Raw genomic sequence first — 16881 nt, 5'->3', positions numbered from 1 at the left:
GGGGAAGAGCATACTGAGATTCTTTTGATCAAAATGAGATGAAAATTGAAGGGTACCAAGAGACTGAGCTTCATCACAGTTTCACACTCCCTTTATTTCATAATTATTTTAACACCAAGTATTGGTCAGATATTGTCTGCACAGCCTTCAGAGTGAAGGTGGAATTTTTTTTTACCTGTCTGAATAGCCTCTGAGCCCAGAACTGGGTAAAGTAACTTAGCAATGGGGTACATGAAAGAGACTGTTGCCTATGGCCTGTGGTTCAGCTTGGCGAGAATCGGATATTGTTCCAAGTTTGGGACCTGTCTGGCTTACTTAATAGTTTTGCTCAGAGAAGAAATTCACAGCCCAGATAACATTCATTCCCAACTTTTTCACTTAAAAGAAGAAAACAAATATACACATATATAACATGTAATATTCTATACATGTATATGTATAATATATTTATATGCACACACACAAATATATGTAATATGTACAGTTATATATACATGTATCTTTTTTAATTTTATAAAGTTTATTTCTAATATCTCATAGCTCCCCAATATTTCATTCCCTGAATATTTTATTTTATTTAAAATTATTTTATTGTTGTTTAGTTACAGTTGTCTGCATTCCCCCCTCCCACTCCTACCACCCCAGCCAAACCCACCTCCCTTCCTTGCTTCCACCCTCCCCCTTGGTTTTGTCCATGTGTCCTTTATAGCAGTTTCTGAAAACCCCTCCCCAGTAGCTAGAGGGGAGGAGGGGTCACTCATTTTCTTATTGTTAGAGAAGTTACTTTTAAAGATTCATCAAAAAGAACTCTTAATACCACATAACTAGACATGTCTAGCATAGAAGATTAACATCAGCAATTTGCAAACACCAATTATTTAAATACAAGGGCCTCAAATGATTAATGATTGCAGCATTTTGAGACTATTGACAAGACTATTAGATTAGGTTGCCTGCATGAAGTTTTCAGAGTAAGAAAAAAAATCAAGAATCAAAAACTAGAGAAATAGCATCTAAAAGATGAGCCAAAGAGAAACCTAAATGCCTTGGGAGAAATTGTCAGAAGGGTAGGAGAAGGACCTGGATGTAGGACAAAGTCTACCTGAGAACATTTAAAGAAAGAGCAAGAGTCAGCGTTGTCTGATGATTGAAAGAGAGTAAGTAAGTGTCAACAATAATGCTTCCTTTGAATTTAAGAAGGTCAACTCAGCAACTCCTCGGTCAAACCTACTTTTCCTCCTGTATCCTCTCTGTTGATAGTGCTCTTGTCCATTCAGCAAGGGACACAAAGAAAGGGACAAAAAGTCCAGGATCCTTCCACCCATTTTTACTGAAAAAAAAAAAAAAGTATACGAGAGTGTTATAGAACACCTTTGGGAACTTCTGTGTAGGGCTAGCAATGGTTTTCCTCTGTTTGCCCCCAGGTCCATTCTTCGTCTTTTCAGGAGGCCAGTTCCTGTGGATTGAGTGACCCATAGGCTCCCCTGAAGGCTAGTTGACTACTGGGGTCAAAAAGCCAATGGGAGGAGGCTACCAGAGGGATGGTGTTTGTTCAGGGTGTTTGTGCCCTGCTCTTGCCGCTTCAGCACTAGGTTTTGGCAGTGGCTCCACCCCTCTCCCAGGCTGTTGCTGCCAAGGGGCCCCTCCTCCAACAGCTCCAGCTCCCCCTGGGCTTGGGTAGGGCCACCCTGCCTCCAGCTTTCTCAGGCCTAGAGTGGTCAAGGCCTCCAGCTGTTGCTCTTTCTTAGCTTGGCCCATAGGTTTCATTCCCTTTGTTAAAGTCTCTTCAGTTAAACTATCTGAGTAAAATTGTATTTCTCGCCAGACTATGACTGAAACAGGGTTTAAAACTCCATGTGACACCCTACTTATTTTTCCTTCGTATAGGAAGCAGAGAAGAACAATTGTGAGTGAATATTGCCTACTCCTCTTAAGGAAATTATGCCAAAGCCTATGTGCCTCTTCAAAGAAGCAGCTGCCAGGACAAAGGGCAATAGTTATATCTGCAAATTTCCTGTTGTATTAGTTTGCTGGGGCTGCCATAACACAGTACCACAGACTGGGTGACTCGAACAACAAAAATTGATGTTCTCACAGTGCTGGAGGCTACAAGTTGGAAATCATGGTGTCACAGGGTTGGTTTCTTCTGAGGCTTCTTTCTTCAGCTTGTAGGTGGCCATTGTCTCTCTGTGTCCCCACATGGTCTTTCCTGTGTCCTAATCACCTCTTCTTATAAGAACCCCAGTCATATTGGATTAGGTCCCTCCCTAATACCTTCATTTTACTTAATTACCTTTTTAAAGACTTCATATCCAAATATAGTCACATTCTGAGGTACTGGGGGTTAGGACTTCATTATGTGAATTTTGGGGGTCACAGTTCAGCACATAACACCTCTCATACTTCAAAAGATACACGTGTGCCTAAGAGCCCTGAAGCACCAGTCCAGAAGAACCTATACACCCCAATGTTCATAGCAGCACAGTTTGCAATAGCCAAGTGCTGGAAGCAACCTAGGTGCCCATCAGTAAATGAGTGGATCAAAAAACTATTTGAGTTTTTTGGGCCGAGGGCTGAGGAATCAGCTTAGTCCCAGCTCTGTACCCCAATTCTGAGCCCCTTACCCAATGGTATACTCTCTCTAACTACTTCTCTGGAATGGGTGGGCATCAAATGACTTGACTTCTACCTTCACTATGGTTTTCTTACACATGAACCAATTTTTTTTTTTGCCACACTTTAAGGACCAGAGAAAACTGGGAAGACATGGGGTGTCCCCCAATTCTTCTCAAGCATAATAAGAATAACAAAAACAACAACAATAATAAATAGCTCATTTATTCAGCACCTGAATTCATGCCAAGAATTGTATTGGTTACATTATGTTTTCTTATTTAATTATTATACCATCTTGCTAAGAGGTATTAACCCTCACTTTATATGTGAGGAAACTGAGACTCAGAGAAGTTTCATGGCTTACCGAGCGTCACACAGTAGGAGCATAACAATGTGGAGTTGAAGTTGAGATCTGACTTCAAAGCAACAACTTCTTAATCATTCTGTTCTACCTGAACTCAGTTCCTTTTCGGTATTAACCATCTGAACAGGGGTGTCCAACCTGCAGCCCATGAGCTGCATGGGGCCCAGGATGGCTATGAATATGACCCAATACAAAATTGTAAATTTACTTAAAATATTATGAGATTCTGTTGTTTTTGTTAGTGTTTGTGTATTTAATGTGTAGCCCAAGACACCTCTTCTTCTTCCAGTGTGGCTCAGAGATAACAAAAGGTTGGACACCCTGAGACCTCTCCCTTAAATAATACAGCTGCTTTCTACTAATGTCTTCTAGTGCTATCATCCATGGTGGTAATTTCTGGCTGAGATAAGTAGGCAGATGGAGGAAAATTACTTTATCCCTAACCCTACTGCCCACACTAACGAGGAAGTTCTTATGGTCAAAAACACACCATGGATCTGGTGTCTACTATAAATATCCAGATTTGTGCAGGTCAGTTTCACCCACTCACCAGATATCTCAACATTCTGTCTCCAGGACCCATTAATCATTTACAGCATGTTGACAGACATTTTAACCAGAGGTCAAGGTGAACATCTCTGGTTACACAACAAAAATTGACAAAACCCATTAAATTAATAGTTGTGTGTATGTGTATTTAAAAGTTTGAAGGAATTTCTCTGCTGTGGTATACCATAGCAAGGGATGGTTTTCAGGTTTTAACACAATGAAGACATTCACAGCAGCTCTGCTTTTCATCCTTTTGCTCACACTGCAGTATTCCTGTGCTGTGAGTCCCATAGACTGCAAAGCTACTGAGTCCCTGGCTGGCAAAGCTCTAGACCTGATTAATAAAGGACGTCGGAATGGCTACCTTTTCCAGTTGCTGCGGGTCGCTGATGCCCACTTGGACAAAGTGGTAAGAAATTGCCGATCGCAGAGCTTACTTGGAAAACCATGCACCAGGGGCAAATGTGACTCTAGCCAATAAGCCTATTGCTTTGCACAATGGAATGGCTTTGGTTAGGCTTTTCTATTTAGTTCCTGCTACTGGCTCTTAACTGTTTTATTTTTTTCAAACTAACATTTGTTATTAGTGTGTCCTTAACTGTGAATCAATCTGTGAATACTTATAGCACTGATGCTGAGTCGAATCAAATGCTAAGTACTATAAGATTAGACTGAAAAATTAGACTGAACTGTGGTGCTTGTCCTGATGGGAATAATCATCAGCTCACACACACATATAGACAAACTGTGTAAGGTAGGATGTATTTAAATGACTAAGTGAGTGGTATAGGTACTAGACAATTTAATGAAATGGGATCTATTATAATTGAATGAGAGAAAGCTTTATTTGGGTCCCCGCAAATAAGCAGGATTTGAGTATAGAGATGGCCTGGGGAATTACAGGAATACTACCTCTATGTGGTAAGAAATCAGGAAGGGGAATATTAGGTAGTAATTAAATGTAAGCAGGGGTATTCTAGAGGCTCTCTGTGAGATTTGGCACAGCGAGCAGGGTGAAAAAAAGAATGTAGGCTTATCTTGATGCAAAGCAAGCCTGCTGTCTTCACTTAGCAATTTTCAACCAGTGTGCTGCAAGAGGCACACTGGTGTGTCACAAGAATTTTTAAAACATGTAATACCTGACTACTTAGTCTGGGGCACTGACCTCTTTTTTCAAATTTTCAAAAATGAAAGTTAGATTATCAAATTTTTTAAAATGACAACAGCCAACATAACAATAGTCACCTGCTATGAATGAATCAAAATTATACTATTTTTGTATCAGATCAGCAAGAAATTTTTTTTGGTGTGCTGAAGAATTTTAGTAATTAGTTTATGTGTGCCATGAGATGTACAAGGTTGAAAATCACTAACTTAGCAAAAGACCTGAACAGACACTTCTGCAAGGAGGACATATAGAGGGCCCAGAGACATATGAAAGGATGCTCATATGTCTAGCCATCACTAGCCATCAGAGAAATGCAAATTAAAACTGTAATGAGATATCACTTCACATGGGTCAGAATGGCCATCATAAACAAATCAACAAATTGTTCGTGCTGGCAAAGTTGTGGAGAAAAGGGAACCATAGTACATTGTCGATGGGAATGCAGACTGGTATAGCCACTGAGGAAAACAGCATGGAATTTCCTCAAAAAAACTAAAAATGAAACTGCCTTTTGACCCAGCATTCCACTGCTGGAATTATACCCGAAGAATCCCAAAATACCAATTCAAAAGAATCTATGAACCCAATGTTCATAGCAGCAAAATTTACAATAGCCAAGTGCTGGAAGAAACCTAGCTGCCCATCAGTAAATGAGTGGATCAAAAAACTATGGTACATATACACAATGGAATACTATGCCGCAGAAAGAAAGAAGGCGCTCCTACCCTTTTCAACAGCATGGATGGAACTGAAGAGCATTATGCTAAGTGAAATAAGCCAGACAGTGAAAGACAAATACCATATGATCTCACCTATAAGTGGAACCTAATCAACAAAACAAACAAGCAAAATATAACCAGAGACATTGAAATAAAGAACAAACTGACAGTAACTGGAGGGGAGGGGGGTGACGATGGGTGAAAGAAGGGAAAGGGTCATCAAGAACATGTATAAAGGACCTATGGACAAAGCCAAAGGGGGGTAGGATTGAAGGTGGGAAGTAGGGGTAGGTGGGGTGGGGGAAAGTGGTGGTGGGAAAATGGGGACGACTGTGTTCAAACAATAATAAAAATGATTAAAAACAAGAAAGAAAATCACTGACTTAGATCATATGCTTATTTGAAGTAGATTTTAGAGCTTGACAGAGATTATGGAGGGCAGCCTCACTCCCTAACCTCCCAAAATAAACTACCCTTTTGGAGAACCACTAAAATCAAGGAGGTCAGACAATAGAGCACCACAGAGGACAAGCAGATAACTTTATACTTGAAAATACTAGATGTGGAGGCAGTACAGTTTACTGAGAATGAATGCAGGGATTTAGGACTCAATCAACAATTCAGTGGCTACTAGTTCCATTCCAGGGTCTCTGCCACATTGTAGGACACAGGATGAATCAGTCCGGTGCTACCTCTAAATGTAGTATAAGTGAGGAGGATCACAATGCGCCAGGGAGATGGATGCAGGTGACATGCACATGAATTCTAAAGCTATTTCACATGTTCAGGGATGAGGAAATGAAGACCAGATCCAAGCAGTGAAACTGAGGTCAATAAAGATGAAGAAAAGACAGGAGACATTTCAAAGCAAGACATTCCGCAGGGAGGGGTGGGAGGATCAGTGTCTCTCTCTTGTTTCAATGTGTCTCTTTCTTTCAAACCAATAAAAAACATATCTTCTGGTGATGATTAAAAAAAAAGAAAGAAATCAAGGGATTGCTTCTATTGAAAACATACGAGGCACCCATATGTTGCAACATACTCACCTGTCGTTTTCTTGAAATTTCCTAGGACTCCATGGCTGTCTATTACTTAGTCTTAGATGTGAAAGAATCAGGCTGCCCAGTCCAATCCTGGAAACACTGGGATGACTGTGAGCCAGCTCCTTCTAGACGTCCATCTGATATAGTAAGTAACCATGGCACCATCTCTTCTTACATTCTTGACTTCTATCTACTCAGGGTAGTTAAATGCCTAGGCTAACACAGCAATAGAGTAAGATCAATTTCTGTGTTCTGACTCATGAAGATTATGTCAGCCTTGATTAATATTATCTTGAGAGCCATATCTACAAACCCCGTTCAAAGTAAGTCATTGGGACTTGTGGTCACTTGGTATAGCATGACCAGCTGTGAGACCTTGTGCAAATCACCTAATGTTGCTAGACCCCTGTCTTCTTAGCTTTAAAATAAGAGGAAGAGTTTAGAGTGGATACACTGTAAGATCCTTTATGGCCCTGACAGTCTATGGGTCTAGGAATCTATGAACTTGTAATTATATCTGATGAAGGCTGGTCCATTAGCAGGAATGGCCAAAGGTATTAGATGCAATTACCATGAGGAATGGGGTCTTGTTCTGCAAATTGAATGTGGGTACTCAGGTCCCAGGATCTCTGCCATAAGATGAGAACACAAAGATGAAAAAGCACAGATCTAAGATTTCAGATCCAGAAATAAGACATTTACATACATAGAAATTTTAGCATTGCTTCATCTTGAAAATGTTTAAGATATGGCCATGATCTGCTTAAAGAGTTTCTCCCTGGTCTTCTTATGGGTTTTGGATTCCCATTGCATCTAACTCACAGGAACAGATTAAGAAAATACAGGTGTTTGAAAGAGAATTTGTTGAGAGAAACTACAAATAAATTTTAAGAGGATAATAGGGTATGTTGTATCACTTCTTTGTTTTTTCATATCCAACCTGAAGAAAGCAGTAAGCGATGACAAACTCCTCTTTCTTACAGGTGATTGGACAATGTAAGGTAATAGCTACAACATGCTTGAGTGGATTTCAGGATCTTAGAGTGAATGACTTCAACTGTACCACAAGCTCTGGTATGGCAATCTATTAAAATGCTACTTAATTCTAGATTCATATAGAGTTCAATAGACAGTGGTATTTAACACATAAAACTATGATGTACATATTTAAAATATATATATTATGCTCATGGAATTGATTATTGCTTTCTCTCCTGAGATGAGAAGTAAGAGGGGTTTCCTCTGTTGTATCAGTGCACTTTTTAAAAAAGAAATTCTATATGTAAAAAGAAATCTACAAGAAGCAGTATAGCATCACTGTAGAGAACATGGGCTCTAGGGTCAGATTTTCCTGAATTTAAATCTCAACCTATTATTTACAAGTTGCAGGGTCTTGAGGGCAATTACCCTCCTTAAGCATTCCTCGTTTATAAAATAAAGCTAATAATAGTCTTAGCTTTTTGGACTTTCATTAGAATTAAATCAGATGCTCTGTGTAGTATAATTCCAAAGTACTTAGCACTCAGCATCAAAGTTATATATTAATACTACATTTTACAAAGCAGTTATACACGTCATCTCATTTAATATCACAACAGGACTGAAGGTTATGATACTTTATGTTTTAGAGTTAAAATAACTGAGGTTTAAAGAGGTTCAAAGACTTGGCCTCAGGCACACAGTAAAAATGTGGTGAACATAACCCTACCCCACTAATGTTGAATATAAATTCCATGCTCTTACTATTTACTTTTCCAAAAAGAATTAGCACAGAATTCTTTTAAAAATAGCAAATCTCAACATGATTCATTATACAAAAACTCAACAACCAAGCAAATCCTTCAGGAGGTTACCTTAAAGAAGATTGAGCTGTATCTTCTCTCTCTGGGCAAAACTCCATGTGAATGATGCTCTCCCTCCTTGGCAGAGATAGGAAGCATTCATTAAAATATTAACACTCTATGAATGATGGAAGTGGGGCATCACAAATAGGGTCACAACAGAAACTTGAGCATCAAAATAATTTGGGTTTAAGTTTATCTCTGCTGATGATTGGCTGATTTGCTGGAACAAGTTTCTTAGCATTTCCAAGCCTCAATTTTCCCATCTGTAAAATGGAAGTTTTTGTCATTCTTGCCACCATGCTTGTATGTATTAAGTCACAGCCTTGACATTGCTGTTTCCAACCCAATAACCACAAAGCTGCCATCTTCTTTCTCCAGTCTTCTCTGCACTGGCCAACACTAAAGACAGCCCAGTACTGTATGATTTCTTTGAGGATACTGAACTCTACAGAAAAGAAGCAGAGAAAGCCTTTGAGAAGTACAAAATGGAAAATAGTGACTTTGCCTCTTTCAGAGTGGACCAAGTGGAGAAAGTTGCAAGAGTGGTGAGTCTGCAGTAATGTCCAGCTAGAGTCTGAGGGCCCAGGCTCCAACACTGCAGGTGCAAATTCAGTAGCACTGACCCTCTCCAGCCACCTCACTCAGCCAGCTGTTTTTATTATTATAATTAAAAAAATTTCAGTTACAGTTAACATTCAATATTGTATTAGTTTCAGCTACATATAAGTAAAAAAGATATATGCATTCTTATACTCATTGCAGCATTATTTTACAATAGCCAAGATATGGAAGCAACCTAATTGTGTATTGATAGACAATTAGAGGAAGATGTGATATATATATATAAATAAAATAAGAAAGGAAGAAGGAACTACTACCCTTTGCAACATCATGGATGGAACTGGAAAACATTATGCTGAGCGAAATAAGCCAGGCGGTGAAAGACAAATACCATATGATATCACCGTTAACAGGGATCTAAACAAAACAAGCAAGCAAGCAAAATATGACCAATGACACTTAAATACAGAATAGGCTGACAGGGTCCAGAGGGGAGAGGGGAGAGAATCATAGGGGAAAAGAGGATGGACGCACATGAACAAGTATAAAGAACACATGGACAAGGGTGGGGGGCAGAAATGGGAGGGAGGCAGGGAGCATGGGGCGGGGGGTGGGCAGGGTTGGGAATATAAGACAGAAAGCTGTACTTGAACAAGAATTAAATAAAAAAATATTAAAAAATAATAATACTCGGCTGTAAAAAATAATGATTTTTTTTTTACCATTTTGACAATATGGATGGACCTAGAGGATACAATGCTAAGTGAAAGAAGCCAGAAAAGGAAATAAAAATACCAGCTGTTTTTAAAATTGAGAATCCCTGTTGCAGTGTCAAGAGACAAGCAGCAGATACCACAGAACTGCCCTCCTACAATTTTTTATTTGGGGGAGTTGTGAGGAATGTGATATCTAACAATGAGGGGAAGAAACCCAAACAAAAAAAAAGAGCAAAAGACAGAAGAGCATATTAGGGTTATGTGAATCATTAAAATCACCTAGTCCTAACTTCCTTGTATTATGATGGAAAACAGAGGCTCAGTGGTATGGCTGAAACTAGATGGTTCTTCCTCCCAGTCCAGGGACACAAGTGCCTCCCACATGGAATGGTCTTGTAGAGAGGCTAGTTAATGTTGTCTTGTATTTTGAAAACACAAAATTAAACAGATTACAGTGCATACAAGCAGTGGAATGAATACAGTGCAATTACTGAAAAGAATGTTTTGGACCTATATGCTTTGGAGTTTCAAGATACATTGCTAAGGGGAAAGGCAGGTTACAGAACAATACTTAGACCATGAGACTCTTTACATTAAGTAATTAGATATATTTGTATATATACAACATATTTAGGAAAAGGCTAGAAGGAAAGACACATCAAATGAATGATAGTGGGACCTCTGAGAACAGGCTGAAGTGCAGGAAGAATGATTTTTCACACTATGCCTGATTATGTCTGTATTATCTGAATCTTTTCAATGAAATAGTATTCACCGTATCACTTATGTGATCCAGTTTAAAAGGTAAGATACAACAAGAAAAATAGCACATATTGGTGATTTTGAATCCTCATATTGCCTTCACAGTATATTAAATAGTAGGTACCTTATCTACTGCCCTTTTTTAAATGTTCCTGAAACTCCTTTGATCCTATTTGTTCTAGAGAGGAGGGGAAAGAACCAAGTACTATCTGGACTTCTCTGTAAGGAACTGCTCTCATCACCATTTTCCCAGGCACCATAATGTGAGTATAGTAGATATCTGTGAAATGCTGGGTCATATTTAGAGACTAATTATGTGCCAGATACCCTTGTAAGGGCTCTACACATATGTAAAGCCATTACCCCTATGAACCAGATATTATTTATATTCCTGATTTACATATGGGGAAGCTGAAACATGGAGAATTAAGTGAACCATGAGAATATCATTTTTAAACATACATGATATATGCCTAAAATTAACACTGAGGTTTTTTTTAAAACTCATTAGGATTAAAGACTTAGCTAAAACTAGTAACTGGAATGCATTAAGAACCTACAGTCATGGGTGCTTTCATTTACTTTATCTCATTTACTCCTCATAGTGATCCCATTTGATAAACGGGGAGGTAATAGGATCAGTAAAGTAAGGGTCTTCCCCAATGTTCACAACCAAGCTGATATCAGAATCCATTTCTATGCTCAGTCCAGTGGGATTTTTCCCTTAATAATTTATAAATTGATACTCACGTGCCTGCAGGAAGATGTTATGAATGATACACAGCATTCGTACAGTAACTCATAGTTTACAAAACACTTCCATATATATTATTGCCTTGTTAGAGCCCTGTGACAACCCCATTGAGGAGAAGCAAGTGTCTGCTTCCATTTCCCTGGGACAGAAGGGCCTAGAAGTTTAAGTACTTACCCATGGGCCCTTAGCTAGAAAGTGTTAGGACATAGGATTTTAACGGTGTTCTTTTGATTTCAAGTCCAGGATTTTTCTGGAGCACAACAATGTGTCCTCCAAGGCCAGAAGAGAGAAAGCATATATTGATTCTTTTTCTTGCTGTTCAACTTTACAACCTGAAGTAGTTCTAGAATCCTGCTTAGTGGCCACCAGAAAAGACACTATCTTCCCCACTTCCGTCCCAACACACCCTTAACTGTCTTGGTGTGGCTAATGTAAATTCAGAGTAGAAATTTGGAGGTTGGTAAAGACCTCAGTGCTAAGTGCTTTATAGAATTATCTTATTTAATTAAGCCCTCCCACAACCTGTGGGTAGATAGTATTGTACCCATTTTATAAACAAAGACTGAGTTTCATAAACTTTATACAACTTACCCAAACCTCACACAACTGGTAAATGATGAAGCCAGGGTTAAAGTAGTTCTGTCTGATGCCAAAACTGTACTCATAACTTCAATGCTTAACAGTCTCTTCTAAAAGAGAGTTTCCTTCTTGTAGCTGTGACAGCTGGGTTTAGGATTCTCTGGATTAAAGGAGTGCCAGCCAGTTGTAACCTCTAAACTTAGAGTAGGGGCAGCAGTTACTTTTTGACAAGGTCTGTGTAAAACTGTTTTTATATTGGCTTTCTCCTTTCCTTCCCAACTCTTTTCTCTGAGGAACTGGTTAAAGTTGTACAAATCTCTCCTTTACACCACTCTTCATTTTCTCTAGGCACAAGCAATTCAGGTCTTCAGTGCAGGGGGGCTTGGCTTAAAGTCAAGGTATTAAGGACATAATATTCCCTACTACCACCCATGGGGAAGCCCAATGCTAGTGACCAGTCATAGAAGAGAACCACAGCAACTTGTGCCCTGACTGGTGTGGCTCAGTTGGTTGGGCATCATCCTGCAAACTGAAAGGTCACAGGCTCAACTTCTGGTCAGAACACATGCCTGGGTTGTGGGTTTGGTCCTCAGTTGGAGACAACCGATCAATGTTTCTCTCTCACATCAGTGTTTCTCTCCCTCTCTTTCTCCCTTCCTTCCCCTCTCTCTAGAATTAATAAAAGAAAAAAATTTTAAAAAGAACCACAGCAACTTCTTATGAAGAGCTTTGGAACCTGTACTTTGCCTAAAGTGTTGACGAGGAAATATTGTTAAATAACTGGTGGAGATACTTAATAATATTACCCTGATTTTTCTAGAGCTCTCCTTCTTTTCCAGAATGTCTGGAAGTTCACAACTCTAGCACACCTACACATCACCTGCACACACACACACACACACACACACACTAACTGGCTTCTCTCTTATTTGTAGGTTTTTGGGTTCTGCAGATTAGATTTGTCCTATGATGTAGGAAACTCTGACATGGAAACTCCAGAGGATATAGTCATAAACTGTGAAGTTTATGACTTCAGACTTAAGGTGGGTAGTAGACTTTGTCATGAGCAGTGCCAGACTAAGTGGTATTTTCATACACATAGTATATTTTGTTCTTATGTCTGTGTGTGTGTCAGTGTGTGGGAGTGTGTATGAGAGAGATGAGATGTGATGTGATGGGGGAAAGGATTTAAGAGACATAGAGAGAGAACAGCCACAGGGGAAAGGAGTGCAATTGCTGGTATGACACAACAAGAACGAAGTTTTTCCCAAGAATCGGAAAGGGTAAGATTTGGCATGAAAATAAAATATGACCAATTTAATCAACATTTAATAAATTTGAAAATGGTCCTTGTAGTTAGGACTCCAGTACTGAGACTTAGTAATCCTAGTTTTGTTATTGGGCACAGAAGCTAATGGGAATGAATTAGTTTCAAGTTTATCTATGAAGATATACAAAATAATATATGAAGCAATATTTTATGAGAATATCTGTTTGTAGAAACCTTTGTTCTGCACTCAAATATTCTTCACATTGTTTTTCATATCAGCAAAACACCTGAAAATAATTCACTCATGTGCCAAACCTAAGAGTCAGGGTGTGGGGGAGAGCAGGTTAGTGACCATAAACATGGCTGCATAGATTTTCTTTAAAAAGTGAAAACTTAAGTAAGGAGAATGAAGAGGCAAAGTGTTCATCTTCTTAGGAGTAAGGAATGCTTATACCATAGGGTCTCAGAACTCTGTTGAGAGCCTAAATTATAAGGCACTAGTTTTTTAAGTATTGGCCTACAGATGAGTACCCTTCTATAAAATAAATTTGGTACTTTATGTTGAAAGGAGAAAAATAAAGACAATAAGAAAAGTTTTTTTGTGTTTTGACATATTTCACTTAAAGAACTATTCTTTACTCTGAGATTATCTTTCTGTTGTTATTAATATTATTCCTACTATGAAATGATGGTGGTAGATGACAGTTTCTGTTTGTGTTTGAAATGCCAACTTTGGCTAGATAAAAATTGGAAAACCTTTTTAGTTTTTCTACTTTTAAAATTTCTTTGTAGAATCCAAGATAATGGTAGCCATTAGCCTAAATTAAGTTAAACATCCAATTTCTTCTTTATATGATGATATTCACTTTTCTGTGTCCTTTTCCAGGAACATAGACACATCGGTGATGTACCGCCCCATGTGGGGCCTCCTTTCCTCCATGCTGGCAAGTTTCCATTTGAGAACAATGGGTCCAGAGATTACGGCCACCCCCACAAGACACATAAGCTTGGATACCCACCTCCTCTAGAAAACACAAATCACTCAGACAGACCACCACATCAAGCAGGACCTCCTCCACCATGGCCTCCTTTAAGATGTCATCATTCCCATTCTGGCACCAATAGAACCCACGTACACCCTCATAATCATAGTTCCAGTGAGCACCATCCCCATGGGCACCCCCATCCCCATGGGCACCCCCATCCCCATGGGCACCCCCATCCCCATGGGCATCCCCATCCTCATGGGCACCCCCATCCTCATGGGCATCCCCATCCTCATGGGCACCCCCATCCTCATGGGCACCCCCATCCCCATGGGCACCCCCATCCTCATGGGCATCCCCATCCTCATGGGCACCCCCATCCTCATAGGCATCATCCACATGGACATCATCCTCATAGGCACCCTCCCCATGGCCATGATTTTTATGACCATGGACCCTGTGACCCACCACCTCAAAGCCAAGGGCCCCAAGATCACCATCACAGGGGCCATGTCCCACCACCTAGGCATTCAGAAGAAAGAGGTCCAGGCAGAGGACCCCATCCCTTCCAATGGAGACAAATTGGATATGTTAACCGACTTCCTCCATTAAAGAATGGTGAAGTTCTTCCTCTCCCTGAAGCCAATTTTCCTAGCTTCTCATTGCCAAACCACAACCATCCTCTAAAGCCAGAAATGCAGCCCTTCCCTCAGTCAGCCTCTGAATCATGTCCAGGGATGTTTAAGAAGGAGTTTTCACACGTCTCAAAGTTTTTTGCATATACACTACCAAAGGAAAATCTGAGTTCCTAGAAAAATGAGTAATGTTCTGAGTTAGAACAATAAATAAAATGTAACCAGTAATAAATGCAAAATTAGAAGTTATGTTACCTTACTTTCATATTCGGGATAGGACAAGATGTGGGTGGGGGAGGTGATGGCATGAGAAGAGCAAGACAAATGGAGAGAAGGAAAAGCTTGGTGTGACAAATCAGAAGTTAATGCTCTCAGTGGCTACTACAACACTCAAGACAAATCTCTGATCCTCAGAATTCTCTATTTCTTGGACTGGACTCCTGAAATGTTAGCATCATTCCTCTATTAACACCTTGGTAGCTAGGTATACCAAGAAACTATACACTGTCATATAAAGGATTATTCTTATAAAAATGATTCAAATTCTCTCCTATTTTTTTATTTCTTGTCCTCAAATTTTGTTTTAGAAAAATAAGTTCTAATTTCAATTATAAAGCAAACAAAACTCAGGCTATAATGTACAAAGAAGTTTACAGACATGAATCATATCATAAATTTAGGTGCACCATAAATATAACTTTATTTTCAGAACATACTAATTTCTATTTCAGGTTGCCATACTATAGGTTGCCAAACTTAACCTTCTTGGAGTTCCCTGACCCTGCTGCTCCCCATACAAAGTTATGCCACATTCAAGACCCTCACATAGTCCAAGGTGGTGGGCACGAGAAAGAGGTCTGATTCTTCATTTCTGGGCCATCAGGTCCCCCTGCTGAGGGATGCTTCCTACCCTGTGTACATCTCTTTGGATGTAGTTTATCTGATACTTCTGCATCAAACTGGGGATATAGGAGTCTTGGTAAGACTACTGATGAACATGACTGCCATGCCAAGAGATACCGTGTGACTGTTTGCTCCCTGAGATCTTGCTGTCTTTTCAGCCTATATTTCCGAAAAGCAGGGCAGAGGTGTCCTCTGCTCCCAGACTTTCAGACTCCTGTGTTCTTTTCATACCTCCTCCCCAGGCTAGGGGCTTTCTAGTCTCAGAAAGTTTTCTTTTTCACTTTTGATTTCAGGGGACTCTTCCACACTTAAATTCTCTTTCTTTTCTCTTTTTCCCAAATCAGGCTCAAGCATTTAGACATAAGCTAGACTTTAAAATTAGGGGTGTTCAAACTTTTGGCATCTCTGGGCCTCACTAGAAGAAGAAGAGTTGTCTTGGGCTGCATTTTCAGTACACAAACACTAACAAAAAAATCTCATAATGTTTTAAGTAAATCTACAGTTTTGTGTTGGTCTGCATTCATAGCCATCCTGGGCCACATGTGGCCCACAGGCTGCAGGTTGGACACCCCTGCTTCAATCTGACGTACTGAAGCAGTTTCAGGGCGTGTGGTGATGACAGAAGGTAGATTCTAATGGGGGAAGGGAGAGAAAGTAAAAAAACAACAACTAGGTTTCAGGCTGGGAAGAAGGAGGGGCCCACAAAGATGAAGAAGCTGAAGTGGGAGAAAGAGCAGAGGACTGATGTGTTTGTTCCAGGAGGAGCTGAAGAGGAGCAGACGGCTAATCAAGTAAAGGACTCAGAAACAGGACATAGAGGAATGTGGTCAATAGACACAAACTTTCAGTTTTAAGATATGTGAGGGCTAGGGGTGTAATTTATAGCATGGTGACTACAGTGAACACTGCTCTGTGATAGACACACAAGATGTTAAGAGAGTAAATCTTAAAAATTGTCATCACAAGAAGTTTTTCCTTTTATTGCATCTATATGAGACATTAATGTTAATTAAACCTATTGTGGTAAATCAAAGCATCGTGCTGCACACCTTAAGCTTACACAGTGATGTGTGTCAATTATTTCTTAGTAAAACTGGACACAAAGCAGAGCTTGGCGGTGTGTGCAGGGAGTGTAATAAACAGGAAAGGATGTGACTGCAGAGGAGGCCCACCTGGGTTCTAAGCCCACTCTTACAATTAATGCACTCTAAGGTCCTAAGAAAGTTAGTACACCTACTTGGGCCTCATCTTCCTCCTTTAAAACACGGTGATGGTGGCAGCCCATTTGCCTTTCCTCCCTAGACTTCACTTCCTGGAGCCACGTGATGATACCGAATAATTTAGTAACCAATAAGACACCAGCACTGACCAACAGAGCAGATGTAGCCACCGGTCAGAAGAGCTGCCAGCCA

General features: G+C 39.8%; 1 protein-coding gene across 3 annotated transcripts; it reads left to right on the top strand.

Moving 5' to 3' along the window:
* Positions 1–3674: 3674 nt before the first annotated feature.
* Positions 3675–15103, top strand: HRG (histidine rich glycoprotein). 3 transcript variants are annotated; one of them, XM_037027589.1, is made up of 8 exons: positions 3675–3938; positions 6488–6604; positions 7443–7533; positions 8682–8848; positions 10525–10605; positions 12611–12718; positions 13832–14211; positions 14350–15103. In XM_037027589.1, the coding sequence occupies exons 1-8, from the start codon at positions 3747–3749 to the stop codon at positions 14741–14743; spliced, it is 1530 nt and encodes a 509-aa protein (XP_036883484.1). In that variant the 5' UTR covers positions 3675–3746; the 3' UTR covers positions 14744–15103. The 3 variants fall into 3 exon arrangements, with proteins under 3 accessions (XP_036883484.1, XP_036883483.1, XP_036883485.1); XM_037027588.1 differs by having other exon boundaries at positions 13832–14247; XM_037027590.1 differs by having other exon boundaries at positions 13832–14247; positions 14320–15103.
* Positions 15104–16881: the final 1778 nt, after the last annotated feature.

This window comes from Sturnira hondurensis, unplaced genomic scaffold (assembly GCF_014824575.4).
Source record: "Sturnira hondurensis isolate 20B ecotype Veracruz unplaced genomic scaffold, ASM1482457v3 Scaffold0019216, whole genome shotgun sequence".
NCBI lineage: Eukaryota > Metazoa > Chordata > Mammalia > Chiroptera > Phyllostomidae > Sturnira > Sturnira hondurensis.
The sequence above is the reverse complement of the archived record's forward strand: the minus strand, read 5'-3'. Positions and strand labels throughout refer to the sequence as shown.